The 16,384-nt window shown below is 39.6% G+C and overlaps 1 protein-coding gene across 4 annotated transcripts in view; it reads left to right on the top strand.

Moving 5' to 3' along the window:
* LOC125438790 (spermatogenesis-associated protein 7 homolog) overlaps positions 1-12,460 on the top strand; it is a 68,556-nt gene extending 56,096 nt beyond the window's left edge. For all 4 annotated transcript variants that reach the window (XM_048507361.1, XM_048507342.1, XM_048507352.1 and 1 more), the window contains one exon: positions 10,880-12,460. In XM_048507361.1, coding sequence (XP_048363318.1) covers positions 10,880-11,008 — 129 coding nt within the window. In that variant the 3' untranslated portion in view covers positions 11,009-12,460. The remainder of the gene's footprint in view (positions 1-10,879) is intronic.
* Positions 12,461-16,384: the final 3,924 nt, after the last annotated feature.

Raw genomic sequence — 16,384 nt, 5'->3', positions numbered from 1 at the left:
TGCCTTCTCATTCAAACTTTTTTATCACCCAGCATGGCGTAGTGGTTAAAAGTGGTGGACTGTAATCTGGAGAACCATATTTGATACCCCAACTCCTCTACATGAAGCCTGCTGGGTGACCTTGGGCCAGTCACAATTCTCTCAGAACTCTGTCAGCCTCACCTACCTCACAAGATTCCTTTTGTGGGGAGAGGCTGGGACTATGATTGTAAGCCACTTTGACTCTGTAAAGTGGGGTAAAGTAGAGTACAAAACCCAACCCTTCTTCATTGTCACACAGACATCTTGGCAGTTATCCATTAGACAGAAGAGGGCAGTCTTTCAAGAATACTTCAGATAGTATTCCCTGCCTTTTTTATCTTAGTGGGTGAATTTGTTTATTAATAGTAACATACACTCCTGGAGTTCCAGATCTTTATTCTTCAGGTCTATTGTATGCTTTGACAATGACCTTGCTATAGAGAAAAAAAATGCAAGAAACAGAAAATGTGGTGAGATAAATAGGCTTTTTAATTGCATAGGTGAGATGTTTGGTAGTGTAATGCTCACCTACTGTTAATTAACTACATTTATAGTAGTTAGTTCTTTAAATATGATGAAAGGACCAAGTATCATCTGTTTTCTCTGTTACTGAGATAAAAAGTCATGTATTCTAAAGCTAGAGGATCACCTCATCTTGTTACAAGGTAGTGTTGTTTGACAGTGTTCTCTGAAACAAGAGGCTATGTGGGAGTTAGCCATGTTCACTATAAAGGACGATTAAGAAGTAATCTGGATAATTACAAAGTAATGTCTTCATAGAGTGGCTTTGTGTCATTCTGAGTGACACATTTAAGATATAACAGGTAGTTGGGTAACTTTAGCATTCAGACATTAGTATAGATTAGATTCATTATGCTGTACAAGAACAATCAGAGCTGAATTGTCGGTTGTTGTTTTTAGATAGTGGTATTTTGAAAAAAATGATTCATTTAAGTGAACAGATATATAATGTACTATTGGCAAGTCAATTCAGAATTCATTTTTAAGGTTCTGTCCTATAAGATATTTTAATATAAGATGGTAATGGGGTCTGATCTTCATGCTAACAGCCCCTCAATATTCTCTCAGTCAGCTTTCAAGTTTTTGCTGGTCTTGAGATAAAATGTCTTCCAAAATATGTACAGTTCTTATCGTGGAAGTCCAGATGTCATCATCACTCAACACATTTTGTTATTATTTACTATCACAATATGTATCCTTCATTGATTACCTGGATTTTCCTCATTTTATTTGCACAATAATCTTATGAGGTAGACAAAGCTGCCTGACTCAAAGCCACCCAGTCAGTTTCATGACTGAATGGGAATTTTAAGTGTCCTAGTCCTGATCAAATATTCTGATCACTTAATCACACCAGCCTCTGTGTGTTTTTAAAGAAAAAAAGATTAAATCCAATAGAAATCAGGGTTCGGTGAAGTCCCAAAAGGATGCCACAATCGGTCTTCTTCACAAATTCTATCAGCTTTTTTCATCTGGTGTGCTGTGTGGTGTATTGGACTACAGTTCCCATCATCCCCTGCCAGCATCCATAACATCTGGAGGTCTGCGAGTTTGACATCTATGAGTTAGAGTGTTGGGTGAGGACCTGGAAGAATGCTGTTTGAATTCCTGCCATACCATGGAAGCTTGCCAGTCAACTTTTGGCCCATCACATTCTCTAACCTGCTTCACAGAGTCGTCATATGGATAAAGTGAAGTAGAAGAAAACAATGTAATAAACTGCTTTGGGTCCCCATTGGGGAAAAGTAGACTATAAATAAAATATGATATAAATAAAATACTTTCTTCCAATTGTGTTGTAACTCTAGCCAATGGCTTTTTTTAAAAAAATCTGAATTTATTTCAGTATCCAACCAGCTTTTTCTATTGGTTGGTAGATTTTCTGTTACTGTTTTGTTTGGACATTTCTACTGAGGCTTATTTTACCTATAAGCAGTCACGTAAGAGCTAGAATGACAAACCATACATGGACATTTGTGATCTGTAGCTTCAGAACCTATTCCTTGAACCAGCTTCAAATGTACAAGCTTTACTTTTCTCAATAAATGTGTCCCCAAACACCTCTGTTCTTTAACAAGCTTACCTTGGTGAGTGATGCCAAGAATCTAGATGAGCAGAAAGGATATTTTTCAAAACTAGCCACCAAGATTCATTTCTAAGTATATTCTGTTTTGGGCAATGGATGGCAAGCATTGCAGCTGCAATCTAGTAACTGAATTGTTTGCTGCAGAGTATCTCTTTCTAAATAAATTATTTCTGTGAAACCTATGGAGTTAAATAAGAGGCTGGCATTGTATTATTGCCATTTGTGTAAAAGCTTTAACTATAAAGCATTTTTCTCAACAAATAGTTTACAGAAATAGTATCTTGTACAACTTGGGGCAGGAGGAGGACATGTTAGCTGCTCCACAGGGTTTATAGTCTGTTCCCAGAGCTTCACGTTTATTCCTAAAGGAAAAAAAGATTAGGACAACGAGACTCCTGTGGTTGAGATAACCCCATGATTGGTGTTGCACACAGCAGATAGAACCTTGCGGGCAACAATTTGTTTGCTCAGCTGTGCTGACAAGAATATCTTACTCTGTAGCACATGCAAAGACACATGCTAGGCTGTGGTACGAGCAGAAGAGAAAGAAGGCAAGGGCCCCAGCCAGGCCCATATCCTAGTAACTCCCTGACTGGTTCTTATTATAGGGTTTTGAATAGCCAGCCAGGTGCAGTATTATGTTTGATCTGTTTACGTTGCATGTGGTGATATTTTATTTTCCATTAGAAATCAAGTTGCAAACAGTAAATTACTCCACTATATATGATTATTGTTCAAAAGCATCTATTTTTCTGGCCCTCTTTATTGGGTCTACATAACTGGCTGATAAACTAGGTACACATGCCCAAGGCACAAAATGCTCTGGAAAAGGTGTTTGTGAAGTGGTGCAAGCAATATTGCTATAATCTTTAACCAACATTGTTTTTTTTTGCAAAACAATATTGACTATACTGAAGATAAAGCCTTTAAACTACACTGAAAACTTTGCTTTTGTCCCTGAAACCTCTCCCCTTCCCCACTAAAATATGAAAACACATTCCTGTATTGAAATAGCTGTATTCAAGGGATGAAGACTAGAGATGCTGTCAGTAGTGCAACAAACTTCTGTAGCAGTTAAGAGTACTTGGTTTGATACTGACAATCCAAGGCCCCTTACGCACACGCAGAATAATGCGTTTTCAAACCACTTTCACAACAGTTTGCAAGTGGATTTTGCTATTCTGCATAGCTTCAAAGACCCTTGAAAGCAGTTTGAAAGTGCATTATTCTGCATGTGCGGAATGAGTCCAAGTGTGAGCCAATCAAGAATAAGTTCAGCTTGTATGAAGCCACTCAAACAGCAGCCAAACATCTGCAGCTGTCTATTGGTTAAAAGTCAAATCAGGGAATCAGCTTGGAATCAAGTCTGAATTTCCAGCACTTCACTGTATCCTAACCTTGTTGGGTTGGGTACAGGAAAGCTTAGAAGAGTATAAAAAGCTACCTCACTCTGTTACTTAAATTGATCTAGTCTGTTCCTGTAATTAGTTGGGGGAATTAGCTATATACAGATAGGAAATATGAGAGGTGGGTAGGGGATCTCCACCAGTATATGAAGAGGTCCATTCCCTAAGAAATTAACTCAAAATTGGGACTGAGGCAAAGAAAGGTACAACTTTATTAAGGGATCAAAAATAATAAAAATACACTCACCGGCACACAGAATTTAAGAAGCTGAGGAAATAAAGAGGTGAGCAATATTGGAAATAGATGAGGGTATTTTGGGGGGGGGGGGGATATTTACCATTCCAGAAGCGAAGAGGTCCAAGGAGAGTGAGAAAGAAATGGCCAACGCTTTTTCACAGAAAACAATTTTTAATAGGTCCATGAATTGAAGGCCATAGGGGGTAACAAAAAGGAGATTTAACAGATAATGTAATTCACAGGCTCATCTTCCAATCAGAAAAATTAGTAGATGTCACCTAAGAGAATCCTTTCAATGCCATACAATGGTGGATATTTTTTCCCTATATGTCTGAAATTAGGTGAGCAAGAGGCTTCCTTGCATATTTAGTTGGGAGAGAGACAACCCCTGAGAGTTATGAGAATTCGATATTGGGGAACAAGTACTGTCAAAGAAATTCTTTCTTCTGAAACAAATGAAAACACAGAACAGGCTAAAGAAAGCAAACATCTATCATTATTATATGAAAAAATAAACTTGAATTAACTGAAAACTCAGATGAATACAATTTCTGTGTACAGCCCTATTACATGACCATGATAAGTAGTCACATGGTAAATTTCTTCACCATTTCTTTTTCTTTCTTTTATTGGGAGGAAGGGTCAATTTTTTGTTTGTTCTTCAAAATCTTTGCAAAATCCAAAACCCATAATCCAAAAAAACCCCAAAACTAATTCTAGGCTATGCTTCTTGAATATGCAGCACCTCTCCCATTGGTTTCTTGGGGAGGCAGGGCTTGGCCATATCTAGATACTTGCCATTAGTCCAGGGCTTGGTCAGCATCCTGAGCTCTTTTGATACCTTGTGGGCAAGGTTGTGCCAATGGGGGAAGGAGTTTGAAACTGCTTATTATGGGGTGACCATGATTTTTGCAGGCATAACTTTGCAGTCAAAGTGGGTGTTCCTGGCCTGAAAGGGCTTAGGGAGCCGACCATCATTGGCCATGTCCCTGGGAAAGCCCCCTTTGGCAGTTGCATGATCCCGTGCACCAGAACTGTACTGTCACAATGCCTGCGCCAGCACCCCTACATTGCACTCCTGTGCCTCTCCCCAGCATTTATGCCTCACAGTTGGCATGCTCCCTATGCCAGCACAAGTGACTTTTACACCTGTGGCAGAGTCATGCTGCCTCCACAGCACTTTCACACACACACACACATACCCCTTATAAAAGCAATCAATAGTTGTGTTAGAAAAATAATTGTTCCACAGCTATAAGAAGTGAGCTCTACTTTTTTTTACCATGCATTTTTCATAATATTATTATTACTATTTTTAAAAAGATTTTTTAAAAGATTAGCTCAGCTGAAGACAGTGTAACTTCTGAGACAACAATGATAGTTACAGCTGAAGCTGTCAGTTGTATGTAATGATTATCTGTAAGATTGTAAATATTTGACAACACACACAGGCATAATATAGCATTCTTTGTTTGTACAGGAAGCAGTGAAGTAGAACTTAGTGAAGTGCAAAACTAGGGCAATGAATAGTACAGAAATGTAATGCAGTGCTCTTCTCAGAATGAGGGTATTTGGATGTCCACTGATATCTCTATCTCACATAACTCCAAGACCAGTAATCACAAGAGCAATTATTTTGATCTCAACAAACATACTAAATGTGAAAGGTATATAATGTGCACATTGAATACTTCAAATGATGTGACTTAGTTCAGCCATTGTCTGAAACCATGGATTAATGAAACTAACTGTGGTTGGTGCAGCTGTCCCGAGTCCAGGCCGTTCCACTAAATATGGTTAGTCATGGTGCATCAAACCAAGATCTGGAGCCAAGTTGTGAAGTCTTAAGGATGGTTTTGCATGGTGTTACATATTCTACAGAGAAAGCCATGAAACTGGCATTTGTCAAGGCAAACTAGGGTTCAACGGATTGTGAACTAAATCCTGGTTTCATCAACTCATCATTGTTTAACATGAGTCCTGGTTTTGCATTATTTATAAACTGAGCCTATGCTTGAGTTATAGGCTCATTTCACTCATAACATGAAACCAATTGAGGGGGGAGGGGGTGGTTAAACTAGGGTTAGTTTGTAAAATTAGGATTCAGCCCACAATCACTTCAATCCTGATTTGTCTTGACAAATGCTCATTTGATTGCCTTTACTCTGGCTATCTATTTCTGTAGCTGGGGAACATGTGAAGGTGTTGCTAAGGCACAAACCATTATTAAGTCAGAATGTTCATGTTCGTACATCTCACAAAACCATTGTTAAGACCAAATGTGGTGAATAAAACAGCTTCAAACTATTATTTAAAACCAAATTTGACAGACTGTAACTAACCATAATTAGTGGAGTGGGCTGACTTCAGACAATATGCCAGCCATGGTCAGTTTAATTAAACCATAGCATCATATTATGCCATAGATGGATTTTATAGTTTATTTGAATGCTAATGTACCCTTCTCGTGCATTAGTGCATGGTCTGTTATATGGAATGTCCTAATACAGGCCACCTTGGATTAATTGGTCTGGGTAATATTCAATGAAAGGAAAGGATATTTGCAGTTCTATTTTCTACCACATAACTATATGATCTAGAAGTTGATCAAACTCAAAAGAAGCTGAAAATAATAAAGAAACCACTATTTGGGTGTTCTTCACCATCATCTTCTTAGCCTACAACAAGCACTGAATTAACAGCTTTTATTAACTAACCTATTTCTCAGTACTTTGATTTGAAATAATACTAATTGTTGTATTTACTATGAGTAATAATTTTTAAATGGCTCTTTATACAGCTGATATCACTAGCTTCTTGCATGGAAGTTTCTACAATGTATGGAACAACATGGATCCTTTGCATAATTCACAGTTTTCTGGCAATCATCACAAATGACTTCTGTGTGGGAAATTCAGTGTCACCTTGTGGTAAAGAAAGCTGCTAAATCATTCAGTTTTGAACAGTTATTGCTATGGCACTAATACATTTCAGGCCTCTACAAGTACATAATGAAAACCCCTTGCAAATGAGGAAATAGCCCAATTGTGACACATGATGGATTTCTTGCTTTTTGTTTCTTCCTCATAAACTTTTATTTTAAAAAATTCCTTCTATTAAAATTCAGATTGCTTTGTATGGCATTCTTGAGATTCAAGTGCCAGGCTGAAAACAAAGGGCACGTGGGGACACATATTTGCATTCTGATTCTTGAAGAGCAGGCTATTAAACAAGTGGAAAGTAATATATAAGTGGTAAGGGAAAGAAAAATCGTATGGAGATACACTGACCCAGCTTAAGCAATGTGAAAGTGCTTTCAACATAGCAGTCGTATTTGGATAGTAATAAATCTTGACTGCTAGCAAATCACTGTAGACCTCCAATGGGAGTGTTTTATTTTTAGGACACTGAGGTGAAATATTAGATTGATAAAGGAATGGAGGTTCCTGACAGAGTGGATGACATCACTTCCATCAGTTGTGATCCAGTCTATTTGGTTTCACATGCTTGTCTATCGCATTGGATTCAGTACAACATGCAGCCCAATCTTATCCCTGTTTACCACACAGTTAGGCATATTTCCTCAGAAGTATTCTTAAGATTACAATTTAGATTTGACTGGACTGAACCTTGACGGACTATATCCTCCCATACTAACTAGCTCACTAGTTAAGATCTGCCTCTCTAGCCCTGCCTTCTGTGCCCCCCCCTTCAGAAGTGAGGGGGGAGACTAGAGGCAGGACATTTTCTGTAATAGCACCTCACCCTCAGATCGCCTTCCATTTGAGGCTCACTCGGTGCCTATTTCCTTTGTTTTAGGCACCAAGCCAAAACACATCTTTTTACCGAGGCTATTAATTAGGGGGTTTATCTTTGTAGCTTTGTTTGATCTGCTTTATCAGGTCTGATTCTGTTTATGGATAGTTTTATGCTGCTTGTGTCAAATGATTTATTTTTAATAAGTCAAATATCGAGAGAACCCTGGTGTTTTTTAGCAGCCTATTAGAGTTGTTTCAACTAAAAGATGGTAGCCATGTTTTCCTGAAAGAAGACATTTCCTGTATTACTGATCTTTTCCTGAAATATTCAGGTTCAGGAGAGTATTAGTGGTTGGATTCAGCAGGTTCGCACCCCTTTGGCAGAACCGGTTGTTAAAATGGTGCTTGTAAACAGCCGGTTGTTAAATTATTTGAATCCCACCAACGGAACCGGTTGTTAAATTATTTGAATCCCACCACTTTGTGTTGCAAGATTCCAAGTCAGCAATTCCACATGGACTGAAAGGGCATGATAGAACACACACACACACACACACACACACACACACACACACACACACACACACACAATTATCTGCTGCAACATTCAGAAGTTCCTCAGTAGAGAAGCTGATGCGGAAAGACATTATAGTGAAACTGTGAAAAACACCACTGCAAAGGGAAGAGTGAACCAGGTACATGCTTGATGCTTTTATCCACATAGCCCACTAGATGTTCTGGATGGCCAGAAAGGGAGCATGAGATGGAAAGCATAGCTGAACATCTGCAAGATCTAAAGAGACAGGGCCATGTGTCAAGATAGACATAGGCAGGCCTATTCCTTTAAAGCCCTACATGACATGGGACCAGTGTATCTGAAAGGCCATCTTCTCCCACATGTTCCTGCTTGGGAATTAGGATAATGGGGAGAGAGCCTCTTGACTGCCTCATCAATTAAAGGTGCTCGTTGGGTGAGTACGCAAGAGAGGCTCTTTACTGTGGCAGCCCCAGAATTATGGAATAATCTCCCCAAGGAGGTGAAGACCTGGCCCCTTCATTATCAATCTTTAGGAGGTAGTTGAAAATAATTTTGTTAGAACTGCATTTTGATTGATTTAGCTTTTATTATTGGCAGTTGTAATTGGAGTTTTTAAATTGACTTGTATGAGTCTTATTATTGTTTTGTTATTGTTTTTGTAATGTTTACATTTTAAGCCCCCTTGAATCCCACAAGGGGAATGTGAAGGACTGTAGTGAAGGACTGTACGCCTGTTTCCTGCCTCAGAGATGGGGGGGGGGGGGACCTACCTGTAACTCAGAGAGACATTTTTCTCTATCACATTGACACTATCCCTTTGATGTGTAGACTGCTACTCTCAGGGACTGCCTTCCTTCCTGCTTCTTCTCCTCCTCCTCTCGCCACCCCTCTTCCCGCATCTCCCATCTTGCACTATGTGTGCAGAGAAATGCAGACTGCATCCACCATCATCTAGCCAGATAGATTAGAATAGAGAATCTATCTCTGCACTTTTCTATCCAGAATGGAGTTCACTAATAAAGACTTATCTTATTAGAAACTACGAAATGACTCCGAGTTTTCTTTGTGCCTACGCATACACACATGCCTGGGGACGCTCTGCTGTGCTATGCTTCCATGCACTGCTTATTATGCAAAGGTATCTCTTACCAGAGAGATTACCAATAGGAGAAAAGTGGCTAATTAATATTTAAAATAAGTATCTAGTATGTCATTTGAAAAGTGAAAACTTTATACAATTCAATGAAATTCCTGCAGAAAATATTCCTACTGCCATGATGATGGGCAGAGACCCTGCCCACCTTGGCACAGGTGTAGGGGGCACTCAAGGAGAGCCCTCTCTGTGGGCCGCAGCGCTGTGCCATCATCTCCCCTCCCCCTCCCACTCCTCCTCCCACCCAGCCAGCCAGGCTGACTGCCATAGCAAGCGCTTTGGGAGTCACTTGGCGTGGGAGCTGAGGCCTTCAAGGGAGGGTCCCTCTTGAGTCAACCTGATTTGCTGTAAGTACCATCTACCGCCCCACTAGTACCCCCACTCCTCCACAAAGCTTGGGAGACTGGAGGCTAGCACGCTTTTCTTGGCGTGTAACTTTTGGGACTAAACTAAAACTTTGGGGGTAGGATTAAAAAGCAGCAGTCCGGGTGAGGGGCTTCCATTGGGAGAAGTGTGTCTGCCAAGAGCAAGGGAGGTGCAGTGGTTAAGGGCCCCCCCTCCCCTGGGAGAGGGAGTGTTGGAGCTTTTAGTGCATGGGAGCCCAGGGCAGGGAGAAAAGATCTTGCAAGGTCCCTAGGCTTGCGACACCAATCCCGTTCCCACAGGATCAAAGCAAAAGTACAAAAGACAAAGGCATTTCACACCAATGAAGAATTGAGCTAAACCAGGCTCCGACCAACTGGCAGGAAAGGGAGAGGAGCATCCCTTACCACCCTGAGCATCCCTTCCCCACCCCCTTGTCAGAATTAGGGCCCCTCTGACAGAGGCAAATGTGGGACAGAGAGGTCCATTTCAAAATATTCTCCATGCTTTTATTTTTCTGTTCCTGTTGCATTTTTGTGGGAAATCAAGTGCTCTGATGACATGTGAAGGGAAAACCGCAGATCAGATGGCTGCTCTACAAATTTAGCTTTCCTGAAATTATCCCACCCCTCGCACAGCATTCTTGCTTAGGATTGCTTTCCTTGACTGCCTTTTTACTTCTATTTTGTGGTGGTGGTGGTGGGTTATTGGGTTTTGGAAAGCAAAAGTTTTACTTCCCTCTCCCCCACACCCTTCCCCCTTCCCTGCCAGACCCCCAGTGTGATAATAGTGTGATTATTTCAGGGAGATTATTAGCATTAAACCTAAGACCTAGTTTTGGGGAAGCAGTGTAGGTAACTCTGTTAAGTGCTGTTAAACCCTACTGATTTTCATGGGAAGAACTAAAGTGTGATCCTTTACCTGGGAGTAAGCTCGGTTGCTGGCAATGTGGATTGCTTCTGAGTAATCTCCTAGGGTCATGATTCACCCATTCAGACATTGAACTGTTGCTTCAAAACAAAGCCACCGACTATCACCAAGCTTACTCCCGAGTAATTTTGGAGCCAACCATTTTTTCTAAACTAAAACCTCAGTATTCAGGTTAAATTGCCGTGTTGGCACTTTGCAATAAATAAGTAAGTTTTGGGTTGCAGTTTGGGCACTCGGTCTCGAAAAGGTTCGCCATCACTGTCCTAGTGGATTGTATCCAAAAACTTCTGTTGCCCAATTTAATTCCAGAAATTCATATATAACCACAAACTTCTCTCTCTTCCCTCCCCTTTGTTTTAAATTAGGTAAAAATGCAACAACTTTTTCATGCCCTGAAGGAAGATTTAAACTACTACACTGATCTGCCAGATCCTTCTATCAGTTACTCTGGTTTGGAACACAGGAGTGGTTGCCTCATTGCACCAAATATGTAACCATTGTTTCTCCAAACTATGTGGTGTTCTGCAGTATCTAACTGAAGCAACTAGAATTTACAGGTATATAAAGAAATTTTCCATACTGATGCAGGACAATGCAATTTAGGTCTGGCCTGTAGAATAAACCTTATTTACAATGTCTGACACTAATTTTCAATGAATTAGAAAAAACTGATGCAAACAATGAGCTGTAGATGGATACAATTTTATCTGGTATCCCTTTTCATTGCAGAGCCCTTTACTGTGGTGCATTCTGTTTATGACTGGATGGTGCCAAGGGCACAGCTGAGGAACATGACACCTGGGGCTCACCTTGGGCAGTGCCCCTTCCCCAACCAGAGTTGGGGAAGGGCCACAGTAGGGCTGTCCCTGCCCCCAAGCTTTGGGACCAGTGGGACCAGCCAGGCTTACCCTGCAGCTTGCAGTTTAAGGCTTAATTCTAGTATCACTGAGGCCAGGATCAAACTGAGCCTCTGAAATCACCAGCTCCAGTTTTTTACTGTTGACTCCACCCCCAAGCTCCACCTGACCGCAGACTGAATTTGAGAGTTCTTTATTGATTTATAATATACAGCAAGGTACTTTAAGCTTTCTGGTGCATATACTTTATTTCTCCAGCTCTAGATTTATTTTGCCTATGGTGTCCAGTGTCAAGGTTTTTTTTAAAAAGGTCCATGATGTACCATCTTATAGATAATTTTGGGTGTCTCCTAAGGCTGGAAAGCCTCAAATGCATATTGTCCTCACATATCAATACTTTGACTCGTTCATGAAATTTCTTTCATAGATCAAATTAAAACTGCTCAATAGAGGCAAAAGGCTGGAGAATTGGAAGTTCATCCCCTACAAAAATAAATTTCATCCAAATGCCAATAAAACACTTGCATTGATACTAAAGCTAAATCTAATTTACCATTCATTCTTTCTGTACATTGTCCACAGTGACAAAGCCAAGTTCTTATAATTTGCTCTTGGTACTTAAGGCTTAAAGAACCAAAAATGCCTGAATGTTTATTGCAGGAGCCAGAAGATTTACCCCATTTTTTTTGCATTTCCTGAATTAATGAGCCTTTGGCTTCAAGACCCACAATGAGAAAAAGACAAACAATTTCATATTTATCATTAAACTCAGCTCTCTGCTGTTCTTCCATTCTTTATATTAATGATGCAATACTCAACATTTTCAGAATCCTTATAAATAAGACGCTACACATGCAAAACAGTTTGAGGTAAATGCATAATGTGAATTTCTTGTTACCTTTCCCCATTTAGATATTAATCTACTGTTATCCACTCAGACATGCAGACATATACACAGCTGTTGCATTTGATTTATGAAAAGTATCGATCTGGTTTATCTGTAAAGCTCATGTTGCACAGGGACACTGGTTTGCTGGTTGCTAGAATGATATTGGCAAATTCTCCGAAAATAAATATTTATGGAAATCATGGTGTGTCCATTTATGTTGGCTTGTTCTGACAATCTAATATTTATCCTTTCCAAGAGGACAGTAAGTGTAATATATGTCAAAAGGACTTAAAATGTTCTGATGGATTTGCATTTCCCAAAATAAGAGCATAGATAAATAATAGTGCTGTGTCACTAACTAAAAATGTGTGTGTGTGTGTGTGTGTGTGTGTGTGTGTGTGTGTGTGTGTGTGTGTGTGTGTGTGTGAAAACAAAGGTTCCTATGGAAGTTGTTCCATTTCTCTTCTGTTTATTACTTTAGTTGATTTCCCTTCCTCTCAGGAGTTAAGGTAGCATAAACCCTAATAACCATCCTATTAGTTTAATAGCAACTTGTTCAAAACCAGTGCCAAGAACAAATACTATGGCTTCCCTTACCTCCAAATTCCATGTGGAGTTCAGTGACGGGGCACATCTGCTCAAAGCTGGGATCAACTGGGTCAAGCTTTAAACTGCAGACTTTGAGCCTGCAGTTTAAAGCTGGAGCCAACCAAGCCTAGCCCAAAATCAAAACAGGTGCATGAACCCCCAAACTCCACATGGAGTACAGGAGGAAATGAGCCCAGTTGAACACTGGCTGGCTTCAGTATTCAACTGCATGCCTGCCCCGATTTTACTTGGAGTTCAGGGGTAGGTGGAAGGTGATGACAGTAACTACTGACCAAAGTTTTGTATGCCTGTATCTGATTCATACATGGAAGAAAGAGGAATTGTGCCACATAAATTGCAACTTGAATTTACTGGATCTCCATCGATTATAAATAAAGACTGACAATGGTACTTTCAGAGCTCTAGACATTTTCAAATGATTGTATGTGAATGGCTGCTTTTTTAAAAAAAACTGAAATTTCATTGATAAGCGGTGTCACATGGATATTTGCATTTTAACTTAGTTCAGAAGGCATTCCTAACCTATTCAGAAAAGGCAGAAGAAGAATAAGCTAATCTTGAATCTATTTTTAATTGGCTATAAATTTATTTAAATCTCAGGGTATTGTTGCTTAATTGCAACAACAACTCAGCATGGTTCTATTAAACAAAATGAAATTGTTCTGATTAAAACACAACTCTAGCTCCAGAGCACAGACTATTCTTGGCCTTTGATTCCTTGACAGTTCAAAAAACAGCAACATTTCCCTAACTGCTTGAACTGTTTTCTTATTGTGCTTTTAAACACCACTGTTTAAACCATTCACTTGGTGTCCTCTCTTTTCCATTTACACAGGCCAAACATTTATCTTCAGATCCTAGGTGTACATACTGATGTTTTATTGAATTTAACAAGATAATAAATATCCTCCCTCATCCATAACCTCCTCCTTTAATTTGCTTGTAAATTTCTAGGCAAGACAAGTGGGTAATAACAATGCTTCCATAAAGGAGCAATTGCAGCCTGTTGAAAAAGGCAAAATTTAGAAAGACTATCGTGAAAATTCTCCCCAAAACTTGTGATAGGGGAGGGATAGATGATGCAATCATTGGAGAAGCAATTCTGGACTCTTGGCAGACATTTTATTTATTTATTTCATCACCACTTTTCTCTCTGAAGCTCAAGACTGATTACACAATATAAATAATATAATTAATCATCATAAGACAACCAATGAGCAATGCAATAGGACTAGAATTACACATTTAAAAGATACATTAAAACATGACAATGCAAAAAATGAATTACAACAGAAGACAAGGCAGCAAAAAACAAGATATCAATACAACAAACAATGCAATAGATTAAAACAATCTTATTTCATTTGTAAGAGCATCTTTCTATAAAAGCAAGAGATGTTCAGAGGTAGTTTGCCATTGTCTGCTTCTGGGTCACAACATTGGTGTTCCTTAGAGGCTGCCCATCCAAATACTAACCAAATCTTGCAAACTGAGGACTGTGACTTCCTTTATGTAGTCAATCCATCCCATGTTGGGTCTTCCGTTTTTTCTTCAACATTTCCTAGCATTATTGTCTTTTCCAGTGTCTCTTGTCTTCTCATTATGTAACCAAAATATGTCTTCCTCAGTTAAATAATTTCACCTCCTAGGGACATTTCAGGCTTGACTCACTAATTTGGGGTTGTATGTGTGTGTGGACCAAGTTATCCATAACACTCTCTTCCAACACTACATTTCAAAGCAATCTACTTTCTTCCTGTCATATTTCTTCAGTGTCCAGCTTTCACACCCATGCATAGTAATGTGGAATACTATGGAATGAATTAACTTGATCTTGGTTGCCAGTGACACATCCTTACACTTAAGAATCTTTTCTAGCTCCTTCATGGATGCCTTTCCTAGTCTCAATCTCCTTCTGATTTCCTGTTTTCAGTCTCTTTTGGTTCATGATGGAGCCAAGGAATAGGAAACCCCCTTCAACAATTTAAATGTCCTAAAGCTGAATAATTCTCTAGTAGACGTTACTTTTGTCTTCTTGATGTTCTGCTGTAGAACTTTCTCCATTAACTTTCAGCGGTAGTCATTTCAAATCTTTGCTATTTCTGCCAATAATGTAGTATAATTGGCCTATCTCAAAGTGTTTATGTTCCTCCTTCCAATTTTCACTCTACCTTCATCTAAGTCTAATCCAGCTATCTTTATGATTTGTTCTGCATACAGATTTAAGAGACAGGGAGATAAAATTGACATAACTTTAATGAAACCTAAGTTGCAAGCCTGCAATTTTCTAGAGCAGTTTCTATGTTTTCAGGGTCAGAAACTACCACCAGATGTCATTGTTGCTCTATGTAATCTTATTGGAGCTGTCTCTCCCGCCCACCCCACTGCCCAATCCAGCCAAGATTCTCCTATCTTACATTAGGATATTTATTTATTTATTAAGAATTATTTTATTTTGCCTCTCTAGGAACTGCCCCAGGTCACTTAGAAAATAAAAATAATAAAAATAAAACATTAAAAGATATTAACCCATTATTAAAAACCGAACCATCATTAAAACATAGACCATGAAAGTAGACCACTGTGCTACTCCTCTTTGAAAAAAGCAATTAAATACAGGGCGGGCCATTTAAAATGTTTGCCCATAGCATGGGCTGAAACCTATAACCAGAGGTGGGATCCAGCAGGTTCTCACCAGTTCCCGAGAGTGGGTTACTAATTATTTGTGTGTGCCGAGAGAGGGTTACTAATTGGGTTTGCTTCTCCGTTAGAAATTCCATTAGGTCCAAAAATCATAAAGTCCTGTTGTTTCCTATGTGGCTGGTTAGCGAAGGTAGAAAACGGGATAATTCTCCCTGCTGGGCTGTTTTTTGATTTCTAGAAACAAAATTAAGTATTTGAAAGTATTAAGTATTTGACAGGCAGTCAATTAGAGGAGAAGAGTTGTTTCTGTTGGCAGTAGACAATAGGACTTGCTATAATGAGTTTAAATTATGGACAGAAAGATACCAGCTGGAAATTAGGAACTTTTTTTTTTACAGTAAGAGTTTTTTTACAGTAAAAGAGAAATTGTTAATGCCTCGCCCCCGGAATGCCCGGCCAAGCCCCCGTTGTGCCCCACCCAGCCCCATTGGCGCTACGCCACTGTTTGAATCCCACCACCATGGGAACCTGTTACTAAAAATTTTGGATCCCACCACTGCCTATAACACTCCTATTTTGGAGTATACTTGCAAGCTCACGGTCAGGGACATATGCTAATTTAAAAGGCTGAGAAGGCATCTAGGTTAAATATCCCCAGTAGTGAGGCAAATCCGACTTTGGAGACCCCTCAGCTCCAATCTGGCTGGCACTGCCCACGATGGGTGTCAACTTATCTTTTACGTCTCCATGTTGCCACTAGCTGGTTCTCATGGAGTGACTTGACTTTTTTTTTCAAATGTGTACTCTTCTCAAATTTGAGAGGCTCAGTGAGTGAAGAAACTGGGATTACTACAATATTTCTTTGGATGACT

This window comes from Sphaerodactylus townsendi, linkage group LG01 (genome assembly GCF_021028975.2).
Source record: "Sphaerodactylus townsendi isolate TG3544 linkage group LG01, MPM_Stown_v2.3, whole genome shotgun sequence".
Classification (NCBI taxonomy): Eukaryota; Metazoa; Chordata; class Lepidosauria; order Squamata; family Sphaerodactylidae; genus Sphaerodactylus; species Sphaerodactylus townsendi.
Note: the sequence above shows the minus strand (reverse complement) of the source record. Positions and strands in the feature narration are given on the sequence as shown.